The sequence below is a fragment of the Talpa europaea genome, assembly GCF_964194135.1.
Source record: "Talpa europaea genome assembly, chromosome: 11".
NCBI lineage: Eukaryota > Metazoa > Chordata > Mammalia > Eulipotyphla > Talpidae > Talpa > Talpa europaea.
The window spans coordinates 99,806,007-99,823,916 of NC_140078.1; the positions used below are offsets into that span (position 1 = coordinate 99,806,007).

At 49.4% G+C, this 17,910-nt stretch overlaps 1 protein-coding gene across 1 annotated transcript in view; it reads right to left on the bottom strand.

Moving 5' to 3' along the window:
* The window catches only part of SLC6A11 (solute carrier family 6 member 11), a gene marked incomplete at both ends in the record, with an annotated part of 83,672 nt that extends 67,606 nt beyond the window's left edge, over positions 1–16,066 (bottom strand). Inside the window, 4 exons of the mRNA XM_084246779.1 lie at positions 8,982–9,072; positions 12,715–12,855; positions 12,975–13,109; positions 15,817–16,066. Of these exons, the coding sequence (XP_084102905.1) occupies positions 8,982–9,072; positions 12,715–12,855; positions 12,975–13,109; positions 15,817–16,066 (617 nt within the window). The remainder of the gene's footprint in view (positions 1–8,981; positions 9,073–12,714; positions 12,856–12,974; positions 13,110–15,816) is intronic.
* Positions 16,067–17,910: the final 1,844 nt, after the last annotated feature.

Sequence of the window (17,910 nt, forward strand, 5' to 3'; positions counted from 1 at the left end):
TGGAACCTTCTCTAAATTCATTCCTTGTTAGTTTCTTCCTTCCTGCCTGCTTCTCCCCACCCTCCTTCCCTTAACTACACTTCCCCGTCTGTGACTCTTCCTTCAAAAGCCTGGGCCCACAGGCTGCAGCATGAGTGCCACATGGCCATGGCAGCGGGATTCTGCCTGGGAACACTCTGGGGGCACCAGAGACCATGGCGGGACGCAGGCGGAGTCAGGCTGCTCCAGTCTGCGTGCCTGCTGGCCAATAGAGACACTTCAGGCACGGGCCTTCACCTCCCCCGCCCCCAAGAATACTCCCAAAGGGAGGCCACATGATCTCTCCCCTGGATGGGGGCATCCCAGGAAGAACTGCACCTAGACGACTAGATGGGGCCAGGACACGCAGCAGCAACTCCACACGAGGTCCTCGCTGCACCCAGCAGGTCGGGAAGACAGAACCCAGCCTGAGCTCCTGCCTCCACAGCCACAGTCTGTGAAAATTAACACCCTTGTGGCTGATTTACATGCAATTATAGTCACGCTAATGATCAACAGTGGGTAACAGAGGGCAAGCTCTCCAGTGCTTGCTAACCCTAATCCCTACCACTGCTGCTGCCATTCTGTGCACAGTGAGCTGCAGAGATTGAAGGAGACCAAGACAATCAAATGGAAGCAGGATTGAAACTGGCCCCATGCCCAGGTCTCAATGTCCCCCACTCCACCTCTGCAACTTACACGTTGCATTTCAACCCTCCAGTGCAAGTGACGCCTCCAGCCTTGGCTCGCACTGCTCCCGGGCTTGTATGCAGACTGCATCCCAGAACCACTCATGGGTCCCTCTCAAGGCTGGGGCGCTGGGTGAGCAGGCACCCGGCTGCTCATGACTGAAGGCAGTTGCTCCTGAGGGCGGCAAAGTAGGAGACTCCCTCCCGGTTGGAGAAGTGCGGCCCACTCTCCATGAACCAGGCCTGTTCATGGCCCGGGAATGCTCACCGGGCAGCGTGGGTACTGCAGGGCAGTGGGCTCTGCAGTGACCCCTCCTGCCTCTCATGTGTTGCTGTTTCTGCTTTTATTTAAACACACTCCCTACAGTTTCTCCAATTTTTCTACCAAAAACCCAGATGACTTTTGCAAGAAGGAAACCAAGGGTTTGCTGGAAAGCCCCTTCTATAAAACAAGGAATAGAGCCGGAGGCAAATTAAGCCTCTGGCCCTGGGAACACACTGCTCTTCAACAGACGCAAACAGGAAAGCGAGAAGCGCGGCTCCAAAGGCCCAGAGGCTGTCAACAGGGGAACGGCTGCAGAAACACCTAACTGCACTGAATATTTGTGTCCCCCCCAAATGCATGTCATGTCCTAACCCCTGAAGGGACACATTAGTCGGCAGGGCCTTTGCGAGTGGCCTAAGTCCTGGGTGGAGCCTCATGAGCTGGACCAGAGCGCCCCACGCCTCTTCCTCCCCGAGGACCCAGCGACAGGAGCATCTCCGAGAAAGGAAAGGACGTCTCAGCAGACTCCAAACTGCTTGCGCCTTGAACTTGGACCAACAGCTTCCTGGACGATGAGAATCAGTGTTTGCTGTCCAAGCCCCCAGTCTATGGCCGAGCAGCCCCAGCAGGTGAGGATGCATATTCGTAGATCTGTTGGGTTGTCATTGCTTGCAACACTGTTTTTGCAATCATTATGTATTAACTAAGAACACAAAGGACATAGCACCCTGTTTGGGCATCATGAGACAATTTGGGGTTCCCTGGTGCACCACAATGGCTGGGAAGGCTGCCTTGCAAGGAGGTACTGGGTGGAGCAGACTCGCAATTCTTCAACAGAACCTCCTCCCCGTTCTTCTTGAATCAGGGTCCCTAGCACTTCCTTGGTGGGAGGCCCTGGCAGGAAGGACCCTCTCTGCTAAGTGAGCCCCCCTGGCCACGGGGCAGGAGCAGCCCCACAGCAGGGCCTCCTAGAGAAAGAGCACTGCTGGGAGCAGCGGGAGCATGGGGCGGTCTGTGTCCTGGGCAGGTGAGCTGGGCAGAACCGCCACGCCTCCACGGCTATGTTTGATTAATGGGAAAATGGGGATTTTTGTTCTTCTGTTTTTCTCACAGGGCTGATTTAAGAATTGAAGGGGATGATGTTAGAAATGGTTCGTAAAATAAACAATGATTACAAAGGTGAAATTGGGGCTGAGATGGGATCTTCCATGCTTATATTATAATAAATGGGAGTCTTTATAATACATGGCAGTTTGTTCAGTGATCCCAGGGTTCCTAGTCAATTACTATTATGAAGTTATCATGATTTTAATTTTTTTAAGTCCTGCTTTTAATTTTTTTTTAATTTAAATAGTAAACTTTCTTTCCCTTGCTTGCCTGCTCCCTACTCTTGGTTCTAACCACTGTTAGCAGATCCTCGTGTCATCTTCCAAATTGCTCTAATGAAATGGAGACACATATTTCTGTACAGATGGTATTTATAGGCAAGATTCCACGCCGCACCTTTTCCACTTAATTTCATGTTAGAGATCTTTTCCGGATGAACCCATCTCCTATCTCTCCCTGCTCAGCAGTTGTTACAGGAATATATCACGATTTAATCAGATCCACATTTTAGAACATTTTGTAGGTCCTTTTTTCTTTAAACTATCACAAATAGCGTTGCCATCAATGAGCTGGACATAAAGAGTGTGGCTGTGTCTACAGAAGAGGCTCAGAAATGGAATTTGGGGAGCCAAGGTTCTTGCTAACTGGGTTTCCACTGCAGCCTGAAAGCCACGAGAACAGGCAAATTCGGAGCCTCCCACTTGCCTTCCTGATCAGGAAAGGCCCACCCAGGGGACATCTGACACAAGCAGGCAGGAAGCAGGGTTAATCCCCATCTCACAAATGGGGGCTAATCTCCAATATTCTCTTTAAGCCTTCAAACCTTTCCAAGGGTTCTCGGCTCAGGATAGGTGAGGTCTCACTTAATCCTCAGAGGTCCTCGGAGGAGACAATCCTGAAGGCTGTGTCTTGCAGGTGGGTGGCATATCTCATTTCCAGAGGAGGACACTGAACTCCACGGTGTTTCAAACATTCATGCATTTCAAAACCTGCCGAGCACTGGAAAGCACTGACAAGCCAACAGGTAACTAGAATAGTTCCTGCTGGGTGGGTCTCTCATGGAAGGAACAGGAAATAAAGACATGAAGAGGGCCTCCCCGGTGGCGCAGCGGTTGAGCGCTGGGTTGCGAAGCTGCCTGCGGCCTCTGTGGCGCCGGTTCGATCCCCGGCTGCTCCCCGGCCACCGGAGGAGGATCCCACATGGTGCGCAGACCTCTCCTGCCTCCCACTGCTCCCCTCAGCAGTGTACTTCGGTCCTTCTGCCTGCTCTGCTCCCCGCTCTGGCTCTGGTGAATTCTCTCACCCTCCCGCGCTTCTGACTATACCCAGTGCATGTATAAACAAAACAAACAAATAAAATAAATAAATAAATAAAAACATGCCTCTATAAAAAAAAAAAAAAAAAGACACGAAGAGCCAGGTAAGTACCATGTGGACAATCAAACAGGCTTGAGAGGTACTGGAGTGCTGATTCAGCTGGATGGTAGGGCAGGGGGGTTCCCAAATGGCATTTGAGTTAAGACTCTATGACATGGAGGAGCAGGCTCACTGGCACTCATAAGGAATCTTCTAAGAAGGGAGTAACAGACGCCAGAGACTAACACATACAAAGGACAGAAAGGAAGCCCCTGGAGAGACACTGCCATGGGCATAGGGGAAGAGGAGTTGGGGGATAGGGGGCATACTGGGCTGGGTCCCAGCCCACTGAAAGAATCAGGTTTCCCATCAGCTCTTCCAATGTGGGATCAGAGGTCCAAAGAAAATTAATTCAAGTGGCCAGGTGATTTAGAAACAAAATTTTAAAAACTCCTCCAATAAGGACAAACCAGAAAAGACATGATCTCAACCTTTGGGAAAAAGATTGAGAACCAAATGGCCCTAGAGTCAATTCAGGCCCAGCAGCAGCTAGCTGTACACACTGTGAGTGTGGACTTGCTTGGAAACTCTTGACTAAAGAGCCTGAGAAGGGGAAGTGGAGACAAACCACAGGTGGGTTACTCACCCAACCACACTCAATCCCACCAGAGGACACAGGCTGAAAACACAGAACTGCAAACATATGGACATGAATGCATGTCTGCAGCACATGTTGCTGGGGGAAACCAGGATGGCCTTGTTTTGAAATCTGTTACCAGAGAGACCAGTGGCCCCTGCCACATGGGCCCCCTGCCCAAGTCAGGATCCAGACTGACCTGAGCTCTCACACCAGTAATTTGTGTGTGTGTGTGTGTATGTAGAAGAACTGGGGTGTAGGCCAGATGTGTGGGTGGTGAGAGGTTTCACCAGAGACAGAGTGGGGAGCAGAAAGGCGGATCCACTGAAATATGCTGCTGAGGGGAACAGCGATAGGACGAGAGGTCTGCCATATATGGGCTAGCTCCCCGGTACTGTGCCATCCTGGCCAGGGATCAAAATCAGGCCACAGTGGTGACAGCTCTGAGACTTAACCCCTGGGCCACCAGGGAGGTCTTCACAACTATCATTTTAATTGCACCCTGAGAAGAGATGCCAGCCTTCAAGATGAGGGTGGATTGGGGCAGGTGCCTGTGGTTAAGACAAAGCATCAGCCAGTTGAGGGCAGGGAAGTGAAACTCCATAAGTGATTTTATGTTCTTGTGTGGGCTTGTCCTGCCCCTGATTCTAGAAAGCTAGTACTGCCCTCTGGGCTAGCACTTCTGCCTCCCCAAAACAGCCAGGGTTCTTCGGTGCACTGAGAACTCAGACATTTGTCAAATGATAAACAAGCAGAGAGCAGGGCAATCTATTCTGACCAAGCAGCGTAGCCCTGAAGGGGGTCCTGGAGTTACAGGCAGCGAGGAAAAGTCAAGGGGACAGTGTAGAGGCATGAACCAGCCACACAAGGAAAGAACAGAGAGACTAAAGAAGAACCTCTTCGGGGAAACCTGATCCAATACTCGAACGCCAGGAAGCCAATATGCGGCCACAAGTTGGGATTTACTTAAGGAATAACTGCCTCCTAGCTATTTAATATAAGGAAAAACAAATAAGTAGTTACTCAAGGCAGAATTTCCTTTTAGCAAAGTGCTGGTTTGGACCATCAATGCACGGCTAGCCTCCAGGGGGTTGAGTGGCCTGGGGAGAGAGGTGCAGAAATTCTGAAAGAATGCACAAGAAAATGCATTTGGGTTCATGAGAGTTAAATGGATGTTCTTGCTGAAGGATACAGCTTTCAGCTCTTCTCAAACTGATGTGGTTACAACAGTTTCTCATAGGATGTTATGAAGCCTCACACTCTCTACCTTTCAGGCTGACCTCCGGGGAAAAGATAAATCAGAGTGGTCTGATGAGAGCATCTTTGAAGGGGTGAGCATCACAGCAGCATTTGAGTGCTTTTAGGATGCAGTACAGATAAGACAGGTGCAATCTAAACAGAACACTAGACCCACAGGTCCATTCTCCCATGGACATTTATACTGAATGGTCAAGTAGCAGACAGAAAGGTCCAGTTACACTTGAGGACACAGAATATATGTCCCCTCCTACCACTTGGTGTCCAAGTGGGTGGATAATATATATATTGCAGAGAGATTCTAGAAATACTCAATGCCACTGACCAGGGAACTTAAGAAAGCATGAGTTCTTATCAGAACCCACTTAAACTCACCTTATGTAGTGTTTTCTAGAAAATATTGCCCATATGCCATCTTTGCACTCATCTAATCACTCTGTAAATAATTGTGGGCCTTCCAAAGCTTGACATTCATGAGTAAAACCAAAAAAAGTGCTCTTTCATGCCTGCCGATTGGGAGATTCAGAAAATAAACCAACATATTATACAAATAATGATTTCATCAAAGTTTTCTGTGTATGCTACAAAGGAAATGAATGGCTCTAAACAATAATAAGTTATAGAGACCTTGCCCAGTGTGGGTTTTCAAGATGGGTTCTCTAAGAGAGCACAGATACCATGTTTTACAGACCCCCAAATGTGCAGCTCCCAGACTAGTCTCTATGGCACTGCTCTGCAAAACCACAGGCTGATGAGGCTGGAAAGGACACACAGATCCACCCACTGCAGCAGCCTCCTCTATAACACACATGGTACAGATGTTCTATTTGAAATTATGATTCTGTAGATCTAAGGAGCATTGGAGAATCTGCATTTCTAACCAGGTGATTCACATGCTGCTGCTCTGCAGACAATATTTAAGGAGCACAACTCTATCAGGCATTTGAAAAGACCTAAATCCACAAAGAGCTATACCATGTTCATGGACAGAGTGGCTCAGTCATAAAGATGTCAGTTTTCCTCAAATTAACATATAGGTTTAATGTACTTCCAACCAAGATCCCCATGGAGTTGGTTAGTTCTTTACTGTCGTTGTGGTTTTGGAATTGTTCAACCAAACAAGCTGATTCTAAAATTCATGTGGAAGACAATGTTGGAAACGTGCAAAGTGAGGGGGTTGCCTTACCAGCACAAGGCTTACAGTACAATCATAGATGTGGTTTTGACACACAATTAGCCAAGGAGACTGATGGGAAGAAGGGCCCTCACACAGACCTGTGCTTTTAGGAACACTACATGTGGAAGAAGCCATTACAAATCAGAAGGGAAAGGATAAATGATTCAGGAAATAGAGCTAGAGAAATTGATTATACTTTAAAAAATTGGTTTCCTGCTTTGTACCATCTGCAAAAATAATATTCCAAGCAGATTATATTCCTAAATATGAAAATAATGAGCATTTCAAAATCTTAGAAGAAAATACAATTTTTTTTACAACTTTGAGGTAGGAAATATATCTTAAATGAGACACCAACTGTGCAAACCAAAAAAGATTGACAAACTTGACTTCATTAAAACTGAAATCCCTGTATGCAATAAAGAAACAAGATAAGTCACACTAGGAAAAGCTATTTGCAGCACAGGTACTAGTATCTAGACTGTATCAAATATTCTTACCTATCAGAGAAGATAAGCCAAAGAGAAAAGGATATGAGCAAGAAGGTCACAGCTGAAGAAACCAAAAGGGGAAAGACATGAAAAGATGCTCAACCTCATAACTGATTTGAGGAATGCAAATTTTAACTAGTGGGATATCATTTTACTCTACTATATGGGCAAACCTTAAAAACTCTGACCAGAGCAAGTGCAATCTAGAATTGAAGCAGAGGGAATTCTCCAGCACTCATGCTTGGAAAGTAATTAGAATGATCCCTTTAAAAAGCAATTTGAGGGCCTCCCCGGTGGCGCAGCGGTTGAGCGCTGGGTTGCGAAGCTGCCCGCGGCCTCTGCAGCGCCGGTTCGATCCCCGGCTGCTCCCCGGCCACCGGAGGAGGGTCCCACATGGTGTGCAGACCTCTCCTGCCGCCCGCTGCTCCCCTCAGCAGTGTACTTCGTCCTTCTGCCTTCTCTGCTCCCCACTCTGGCTCTGGTGAATTCTCTCACCCTCCCGCGCTTCTGACTGTACCCAGTGCATGTATAAACAAAACAAACAAATAAATAAAAAAAAAATGCCTCTATAAAAAAAAAAGAAGAAAAAATCATCTATACAAGTTTGAAAAAAAAAAAAAAGCAATTTGACATTATCTGTTAAAATTAACGATGCATGCACCCTATACCCACTGATTCCACTCTTAGGTATGTCATAGAAACCCTCAATTATGCACATGGCGAAGCATGGGCAAGACATTCTTTCAGCGTATTTCACAATGGTGAGAAATGGGAACAGTCCAAATGCCTTACCATTGGGAGGTGGTTAAATACAATGTGATCTATTCATTCATTGAAGTACCATGCAGCAGGAAAAACTGAATCAAAGTCACATGTATCAATATGAGTATGTTTGGAAATCAATATTGAATAAAGAAACAAAATTATGAAAATTTCAGTAATGCATAACATTAATATAAAATTATTGTTTGCATTTTAATATATAATTTTAAAGCACACAAGAAAAATCTAGGTGCTATTTAGGATATATGTATTTGGGGCATAAATACATGTTCACATGTATTTGTAAACTGAGGGTAAGGTGCTTCAAGAAAACCAGACTTTTTCAGATTAAAAAGCCTCGGAAAACCTTCGACCCACAAATGAAACTGCTCTTTCCTACTGAAAACCAGGAATATTTTTACAAAGGCTCCTAAGTCAGGGCTAGAGTACATGGTTATGCAGGCTGGTACTGCACAATCCATAAGCACGTACTTCTCTGTGTAAACGATGCCCCTGGGTTGTACAGAGAATAACATACACCTGTCTATGACAGTGCTGTCATTCCTAGGTCACTGGCCTCTTTGGAAAACAATGCCCATTTCTGGGGAAATGCCCATCCAAACAATTACTGCCTATAACGTCAGTGGATTCCTCCTGACAATCAGCACCTGCACCAGCCACACACTTCCAGGGAGGAGTGCCCACACCCTTCACAAGCACTTGCAGACAAAGCCATGGGCCTGAGCTCTTTCTTAATCACATTTGAACATGCCTCTTTATAATCTCTTTCCATTAAAGTTGATCCTTTTGCTTTCTATCTGACACTCAGCTACTCAAAGAGAGCTAACCTGTTCCCCCTAGAGACTTGTGCATTCCATGCTAAATATACTCTTGACTTCACTTATTGGAAACAAGTTCTATCTTTTCTTTTATGAAAGATGAATTTTTCAACTGTCCATCATTTCTCCAGCACTTCTTACCCTCACAGACAATGAGGCAAGCTGACCTTGATCCCAGAATGGCAAAGACTTTCTCTCAGCTGCCCCTTTGGGAAACCTCTAAAGTTCTCTGCTCTGACTTCCCACACGGCCAAAAACACCCACAGCAGCCAGGAAGGCAGAGGTTGGAGGGAGGGTCAGCCTTCTCCAGAGGCAGGGACGTTAACTGAGCAGAACCAGGGCAGATTCCCACAAGCCCAGCGAGAAGGGTCACTTCCACTTACTCCCAAAACTCCATGACCGGGGAGGTGGCGTTCTGTAGGGCCACATGGCTGTGGTTGCTCACATTCAGTTTCTGGAACTCCACACACTTATCTACAGTGGAAATAAGACAAGAAACGCAAGAAGGTTAGGACCTCCGTGAGGGCTGGATCTTGGGAAACAGTCAGAGCCGATGGTGCAACCAGGCGGTTTTACTCAACGGCCACAAGTAAACACATCTCAAAGAGCACCATGGGGGAATCATTAACTTAGAATGTAAGAGTGGCTGGTCTGTGGACCGGGGAAGTTGTGGGCCCGCTGCCTTCTCTCCAATATCCCCAGTCAGTTTTCTCCATCAAACTCTTTGCTCCTGCCTTGTCCCCAGACCTTCCCTTACCCCCATGCCCTGTCCATGGCATTTACCTGCTCTGCTCAGTGACCCTCCAGGAGGGGGTCCACCTTGAGGTCCCCAGGGGAAGTAAAACAGTTGAGACTTAAGTTTCCTTCATGTAAAAACAGGCTGAAAGCACATCTGCCTCATACAGAGGTGATTATTAGGGGAGAAATGATGTCAGTCTACATGAACAAAGAATTCCTACTTTCTTTATTTCCTTACTAGATCAATCCATCCAAGAAAGGATTTGCTGGATGTCTCTTCTCACGCCATGAAACTTTATCAAGGGAGATTTGAGTCTCAAGTAAAAGACACCTAAGTGTCCATCCCTTAAGGCCCTATCAACCTATTAATTCCTCCTCCAGGAAGCCTTCCCTGGTCTCCCTGCTGTGAATTCTAAGAAAGTGAGAATGTAAAGGTCCTTCGAGGGACCACCTTCTCCAACAACCTTTATTCCGAAGAGGCAGAATCTAAGGTTCAGAAATAATCAAGGGGCCACACCTGCATCCTCTCTCTCTTCCACAAGACACCAGTCACTTACAGGCAGAACTGGGAATCGCCTCAAGCCAAGGCTCCCGTTCCTCTGCCGTCGTCATTGCCCAGTCCTGCCCACCACCCTGGCCTCCCTCAGCACCCACCTGTGCAGAGATCCCCTGGCCACCAGACTGGGCTCCTGAGGGCTGAGCTCCTGCAACCAGTCATTTCAGCCCAGGAGGGAGCCAGTCCTCAGCCTCATTCTGCATGTGCAACCTCTGGGGGCAGGAAGGACCTCCTCTATATGATGGTTTACACATCACAAGTGTTTACAACACCTTTAGAGAAAGGGGTGCAAGCCAGTGGAAGGAAAAGGTTTGCAGTCAGCTGAGGAAACGACCCCACTACCCCAACCGTCTGCCTCTATCCCTGGCTCTCGGCAAGTGCTAATCAAATTCTGGAAGGAGATGCTCAGTGGGGTCCACAGCACTACGAGGAGATGGGAAACCTGGTGACATCGGGCTGTGTCCTGTGCCTCAGTCTGGCAGGGGTGCCCTGAGCTCTGACTGGAGTATCTAAAACAGTGTTTCTTTTTTTTTTTTTTTTAAAGATTTATTTATTTATACAAGCACTGGGTACAGTCAGAAATGCGGGAGGGTGAGAGAATTCACCAAAGCCAGAGCGGGGAGCAGAGCAGGCAGAAGGACCGAAGTACACTGCTGAGGGGAGCAGCGGGCGGCAGGAGAGGTCTGCGCGCCATGTGGGACCCTCCTCTGGTGGCCGGGGAGCAGCTGGGGATCGAACCGGGGAGCAGCCGGGGATCGAACCGGCGCCACAGAGGCTGCGGGCAGCTTCCCAGCCCAGCGCTCAACTGCTGCGCCACCGGGGAGGCCCAGTGTTTCTTAATTTTTTTCTTTTCTGGAGTAAAAAAATTTCTCAGACACCCAGGGTTGACAAGGTGTTTTTATTAAAATTATTTGTAATCATGCATAAGCAATGAGTTATTAAGCCTTTGCCATTGTAGCACTCATAGCTATACAACCGGAATTAAAATTTCAAATTAAATACAGAAATAATCATGGGGCCCACATCTGCATCCTCTCCGTCTTCCACAAGTCACCAGTCACTTTGGGGCAGAAATGCGAATCACCTCCAGCCAACGCTTGGGTTTCTCTGCGAGGCACCCAATACAATTCAAATTGATAGTGGATGGTGGATGTAATGGGTAATGCCATTTGGTGAATTAAATGGATTTCCCAAGCAAAAACATGGAACTATCAGTAGGCGGCAGGGTCTATGGAGTCAGCATGCCTATTCTTCCGCAATTTTTACCTGATCATTCTTTTGCAAAACCTTCATTCCAAGAGTTTGTGGCATTCTCAAACAGACACCACTTTGGGCCAATGCACCACTCTAATTCAATCTCTCTGCTCTCTCCCCTGGACTACCAGCATCCTTTATCCCAGGACTGCATCTTAAACTGTAGACACATACAAAATCAGGCACTGAAACATCCCAACTGTCCTCAGTTGGAAGGTGGTTGCACAGACAACCCAGAACATGTGCATATTTTTAGAGTATCCTCAAAATAAATACACAATTAAATTATCATGGGGGAGGAAGAGAACTCAGAAGCCTCCCAAGAACCTGTACTTGAATTTTAGTTTGATAGATGTCTCTATGAGGAGCCTGGTCAAAGAAGATTAAGAAACAAGATCTGAAAGAGCAACAATGAGATCTCCGAAAAAAGTGAAGATGAGGGGGCAAGACAAAGTCCCGCAGAATAGGAGCTGGGTTCTAGGTTAGTGACTGCTAGTGACTAGCATCTCACAAACTCGCAACTAGTATCTCAGTCTTCAGAATGACAGGCCATTTCCAAGACAACCTGACTACAGGTTATAACACAGAGGGCGAATAGCTTAAAGCATGCGTGCCAATTCTTGTCAGAAGGCAGTGGCTTTCTGGAGCATGCTGGAAAGGGTTCTGAGGCCAAAACTAAACTCAAAGGGAAAATTTCTATGACTGATTAGTGATGTCTGCCCAGAGAGCAGCTACTGTCAATAGGGGTTGGACATATATTTGCCTTCCCTGGGTTATAAGAGTCAACACTGACAGGATAAGAAGTGGAAAAGCAAACAGTATATGAGAAACCAAAGTAATCTAAAAAGTTCTCCATTCTAAGGGGGTGGGGAAGGTTGGTGAATTCAAACATTGACCAGGATGGACAGGCAAACAATCCAAGTGGACTGGGTGGGGTCGCTGACCAACTTGAGGACAGATGCCCCATCCAGAGGCAACAGCCGCTTCTTAGCTACCATTGCTGCCAAGTAAGAATGTGGCAATGTGGGTCTGGCAAATATTTAAAATTTTCAAGAGAAGCCAGAAATTTGGATTTTCATTGAAAATCTGATCTATTCAATCTAGGCAACCAGATACATTTTTTCACATTTGGTCTGTCATTGATCCCAAACCTAATGGGCCTTTTGGCCTCCTGTCTGCAACCCTTGATCTAATCTAACCTTTTCGTTTAACCCAGGAAAATCTGACACTTGGGGAGACAGGGCCAGAATGACAGCCTGAACCCTGAGATCTCAGTCCAGTGCTTCTTCCTCATGTCCCCATCTGCCCCCAAAGGGCTCAATCTCTTTCAAAGAAAGGATCACCTTTCTTTTCCTTGTGCCAATCCCTGGGCTAGCGACTGAAACCTCTGGCTTCAAGGCCACCAGCCACAAAATGAACCCAGGCCAGACCTGACCCCCAGATTCAGCAAGGCCACCCCAAAAAACTGAACTCACAGCAAGAAGCCTAGATGAGTCTCCAGGACAAGAACACACCCCAACAGCAAGTCCCCAGAAGGATCAGCACAGAGACCACCCCACGGGCCATACCTGTGTTCCACTCGTGTCCACAGGTGGCCCAGGGGAGCTCGGTGGTGAAGCAGTTGCTCAGGTAGAAAATGGCCCATGCCAGGATGATGATGTAGTACACATTTAGATGGGCCTCGATCACCTGGGTGGCATAGCCGATGCCTGAAAGAACAAAGCAGTGGGCCACTTGGGTCTCTCCACCTTCCCGAGATGTCTTCTGCCGCTTCCACAGCCTGATCCCACCAGGCATCCATTTTCCTTCCAATGAACTCGACACTTACCTTCAAATAAAGGGCAGACTTTCCTCCAGCATGTAATGCCACCTTCACTCGTGAATTGTCCCAGAGCCGTTTCCAGGAAAAAAACAGGAATTCCACAGCAAATAAAAAAGACCACGTAGGGAATCAGGAATGCCCCTGTGAGGATGCAAAGGAAGGGACCAGGGTTAAAATCGCACCTGCCATTTCATGCTCAGCTCAAGAAATCCTACTAGGGGCCTGTGTCAGGCAAGACACCACCTTCACAGGACTTGAGGTCACGTTCCTGCTGGGAGGACTAGCATCAGGCTTGCTCTCTCTGCCTGCTGTGACCTGAGTGAGTCTACCTCACACCCCCCAGCAGTCCCTCCTCCCTCTGTAAAATGGAGTACCTGTTCTGCTAAAGTCAGAATTGGTGCACAGCTAAGACCAGAATGTCAATGAAAGTGTGCTGTTTGCTTGGCTCTGTTATTTATATATTCCATCCTCTAGCACAGGTGAAGTCTGTTTCCTTCCTGAATGGTGCACCCTTCACATTTATTCTAGAATAATCTCAACAGGTCAGGTGACCTGCAAAAAATCTTTTTCCTAAAGAAAAGCATTCTCAAGCAGACAAGCAGTGGGCAACACAGGACTCAACGTGAGGCCCCGTTATGGAACTGAGTTCTAAGGCAGTGGCCCTGGGCACCTACATATCCGGAATGGCTGGCTTTGAATCGGTCAGAGAAAAGTCCGCGGTGAGCTTTAGTGCTCCATCTCGAAACACAATACTCACAGCCTGGGCCTTTCTGTGAAACAAATTAAATAACTGAGGTGAACAGGAGCTATTCCAAGCAGAAAGGGGCTTTTCCAAATCCCTCATTCTCTGCCCATCTCATACCAAAGCGTGCAGCACATGCCGGTCCCCGCCCTCTCAGCACTGCAGGCTCTCACTGAAACTGCTTTTTTGCTAAACGAAGCTTCGTTAACCACAGGGTGAACAGCAAACTCTGGGATCCATCCTGAGAGCAGTGCCCTATTGAGCAGGTTTGGGTCTTATTTAGCTTTTCTGAGCAAGAGACTATTGCTAAAGTTTCACACCGGGAAAGCAATACTATGCTGACATCAATGAGTACAGCTGAGTAGGTATTTTTTTTCAAAGGTAAATAGTTGATAAGCAGGTACTCAATTACATTAAATGGCAAAATGCATGTGAAAGGGCATAAGAGGGTCTGCGTGCTGAACTGAAGTCTAATGGATTAAGATCAGCAGGAGCAGTTTCCCTGGTGAGTTATAATTTACCTGGGGAGACCTGTGAATTCTCTTGAATTTAGCAGTCGACACTTTCTGAAATTCTCCGCCTATGTATTTGCAAAGCTAGCAATTCCTAGGATGACTGGCTCGGTTAAACCAGGTAGCAAGCCATGCACCCATGTACCCAATGGAGACCCTTGGCAAGTTGGGGGGTGGGGACAAAGGACTCCTTTAAAAACTTTACTTATAGCAACTTTTTTTTTTTTTTAAATATGTTGACAGAGCTTGTAATTAACCCAACTTACCCTGCTTTCTGCTTTTAGGGATGCTTTTTGTTTTGGCTTAACAATTCTCTATATTTAAAAAAAAAAAAAAAAAGCTGTCAAAACAGTTTGCCAGGGACTACACTAAAGGTTTCCACAGGTTTCTAAGTGAACACGGCAACTTAAAAAGCTGAATAGTCCAGGAGAGCAGGGTTCACCACTGAGGGCACAGGGCATACTTGGAGATTCCAAGTCCACGCCCTCTCTGGCCACCAACGCCAGCGGCCAGTTCATTACCAGTGCAGAGCGGGCTGGGAGCAGACTGTGCCTCCAGGGTGAATGTCCCTCAAGAGAGAGCCGGGGCCAAGCAGTACCCTCTCTCCTGCTGCGGCTGCTCCCACAGGAAGTCCTGCCCCACAGAGCTAACAGCCTGGCCCTGCCAGCCAACTTGTAAGCAGCATCCTTGGGGTCTGGGGATCTGCTGAAGGGGTAGGGGCACAGCAAAAGGAGGGCGCAGACACCAGCTTTCTCTTGGAGAAGCGATGCCACCAAGAAGTTTTCCAAAGGTCCCCTCCATAGACCCGCCAGCTGTCCTGACACAGGACAGGCAGGGTGCCTGAAGTTTGGGGCTCCTTCCCTGAGCTGGGAGATGAGAGGCTTCACCCCTGTGTCCCTACAAATGGACATGGACACACTGTGCTAGAAACGGCTCTCTCGTGGCCTTCCTTTCCCGTCCCCTCCCTTCACCATCTCTAAGCATCTCCAGTAAAAGTAATCACTTGGTGCCAGTTCTTCCACTGGAGAGGCCCAAATACTAGCCCCACAAAGGGCCGGGGAGCCAATGCCAGACCGGGCAGGAAAGCAAACAGCAATGCCTCCTCAGCTCAAAGCGCTCTCCGCCTGGCCCCGGCCGATGAAAACAGGCCTCGGCTGTCAGAGCGCGCGCCATCACTTCTGAAGTGAGTGACTTCCCTGAGCCTTAACTTCTCAGGTGCCAAACCACTGCCTCCAAAGGTGGCTGAGAATGAAATGCCGTCATGTGGGTCAAGTTTGGGCTCAGGCGCTCAAAAACCTGGCCTCCTTTCACGACCAGCCTTCGAACCCAGGTGGGTTTCTAGTGAGGGACACTGAGGCGCTGCCTCCAGCCCCAACGGCAGCAGGGGTGCCAACAGCCAGGGGTCCGCCCTGCAGGCGGGCAGGGGGCTCCTCACCTCCCAGGGCCCGAGCGCTCACAGGTGGCAGGGCAGGTGCGAAGAGGCGCGTGCGCGCTGGCGCTGCCAGGTGGCCCTGGGGGCGCCCCGCGTCCCGCCCCTCGCGCGCCCCCGCCCCCACGCGGCGGGGTGCCGGCTCCCCGCGCCGCCGGCCCTCACCTCCTCCGTTCTTGTAGCACAGGTAGGGGAAGCGCCACACGTTGCCCAGCCCGATGATCTCCCCCGCCACGCTCAGCACGAACTCCACCTTGTTGTTCCAGTGGCCGCGCTCGTGGACCGCCTTGTCGCGCTTGTCGCGCGGGTCGCGCGCGCCCCCCGCGCCCCCGCCGCCGTCGCCCCGCGCCTCGGACTCCCGCGCCTCCTCGGCCGCCTTCCCGTTGCCCAGAGGCAGCGCCTTCTCCGCCGTCATGGCCGCGCTGGCTGCCTCGTGCGCCCGCCGGCTCTGCGCCGCCGCCCCGGGCGGGCCGGCTTTTCAGGAGGCGCGCGCGGGCGGGCGGGCGGGCGGGGGCGGCAGGGGGTGGAGCCGAGGGCCGGGCCGGCGCGGGGCCGGGACGGGACCTCGAGGCGCCCATGCCGCCAGCCGGCCCGGCCCGGAGCCCGCGGGCACCCCGCGCGCGCCCTTCCTCGGGTGCCCGCCCAGCGGCCCCTTGGAACCAGGGTGGACGCGCCGGCTCCCGCTAGGCCGGGCTCCCAAGCCAAGCCCTGTGTTTCCATCACCCTAACCTGCACCCGGGGCGCGGGCCTGGGTTTCCCAACTCTTGAATGAGAGGGGTGGGCTCTAGGCCAGTTCTCCCCAGCCTTCACTGCACCCCAGCACCTCAGGGTCTGGTTAAGCTGCGGGCCCTGATGTAGTAGGTCCCGCTGGCTGGGAGCGTTTGCCTGGCTAACGGGTGCCACGTGATGCTGATGTTGCTAGGCCAGGGGTGGGCTTGGAGAAAGGAAGTAAATGGACTAAATGGACTCTTGGTTTCTTCCCAGTGCTCCAGTCAGAGACTGTAGCTCCCTAGGGTGGGGACACCAGCAGGTCTCGTTCATCCTGGCGCCCCTGCTTTAAACAGTGACTCGAGACCCTGTGGCAGTGAGGCACCCCTGTCTGGAAGCTCCATTCTAAATCGATTCTCATGGTCCACCTATCTTAGTTGGGTGAAGTCCTCTGACCTGCCCTCCGTGCCTCAGTTTTCTGATCTGCAAAAGGGAATGCCAGGGGTGACTTTCTTATAGGTCTTGTGTTTTGTGCGCAGTCAATGGGAAACCGCTGCAAGCCCTCAGTGTATTGGATGCACTCAGTGAACATTAGTAAGGATTAGTATTATATTATGCAGCCAGACCCGCATGTACTCAATGCATTTTCTTGTTTAATATCTGTCTCCCCACTCAATTGTTAGGGGTGCTGTGCACTGTCCTGTCATTACCATAGTCACAGAGCCAAGCACAGCATCTAGCATACAGTAGGTGCTCAGTAAATAGTTCCAGAAATACGAAAGGGAGAAGAAAGTATTGAAACTTCAGGGCCACAGACCTAATCAGATCCACGCCTGTCATTTCAGTCCTGGAGAAGTCCTGCCCCCTGAGCTCTTTTTGAGGTTACCTGCTGTGTCTCCATCCATCCTGGGAGCTCCCCTCCAGGGCTCCCACAGGGAGAGCCTCCCTGTCCTGTGGGCTTCAGCTTCTCCTGTTATTGTAGTTCACAATTGCTCAGGTCTCTCGGCACCTCCATCCCCTTGCTGCCACCGTCTTCCCTTTGCAAGCCTCCTACCTCCCCTCCCCCTCACTATCATATTTCTTGAAAGAGTAAGTTTACATGCTGCTGGCCCTGCTTCACCTCCCACTCATTTCTCAGCCTACAGCAATCTGGCTTGCACCCCGCCATTCCTCTGAAAACGCTGTCTGCGAAGTCTCAGAAGATTTCTCTGGCAGACCTGCCAGCTCTCCATCCACGCCAATCCTGCCACACACCTGGGTAACTTCCTGCACCCTTACTTCCTTCTTCCCTTTTTAAAAAACTGTATTGAAGAAACACCAGTTTATAACATTATGTGTCAGGTGGATAGCCTTCTAAGTCGACACCTGTATCTACTGCATGGTGAACATCACCGAGAGGTTCTGTCCTCCAGCCTACAACTGACCCCCTTTTCCCGATTTTTCTCTCCCCCCTCCTCTTTCTTTCCATTAATTGCTATTTTGTTCTTACAGTCTAAGCATTTGTTTAGGTTTTGTGTGTTTGTTTTACTTCTTTATCTTGCATATAGGAAT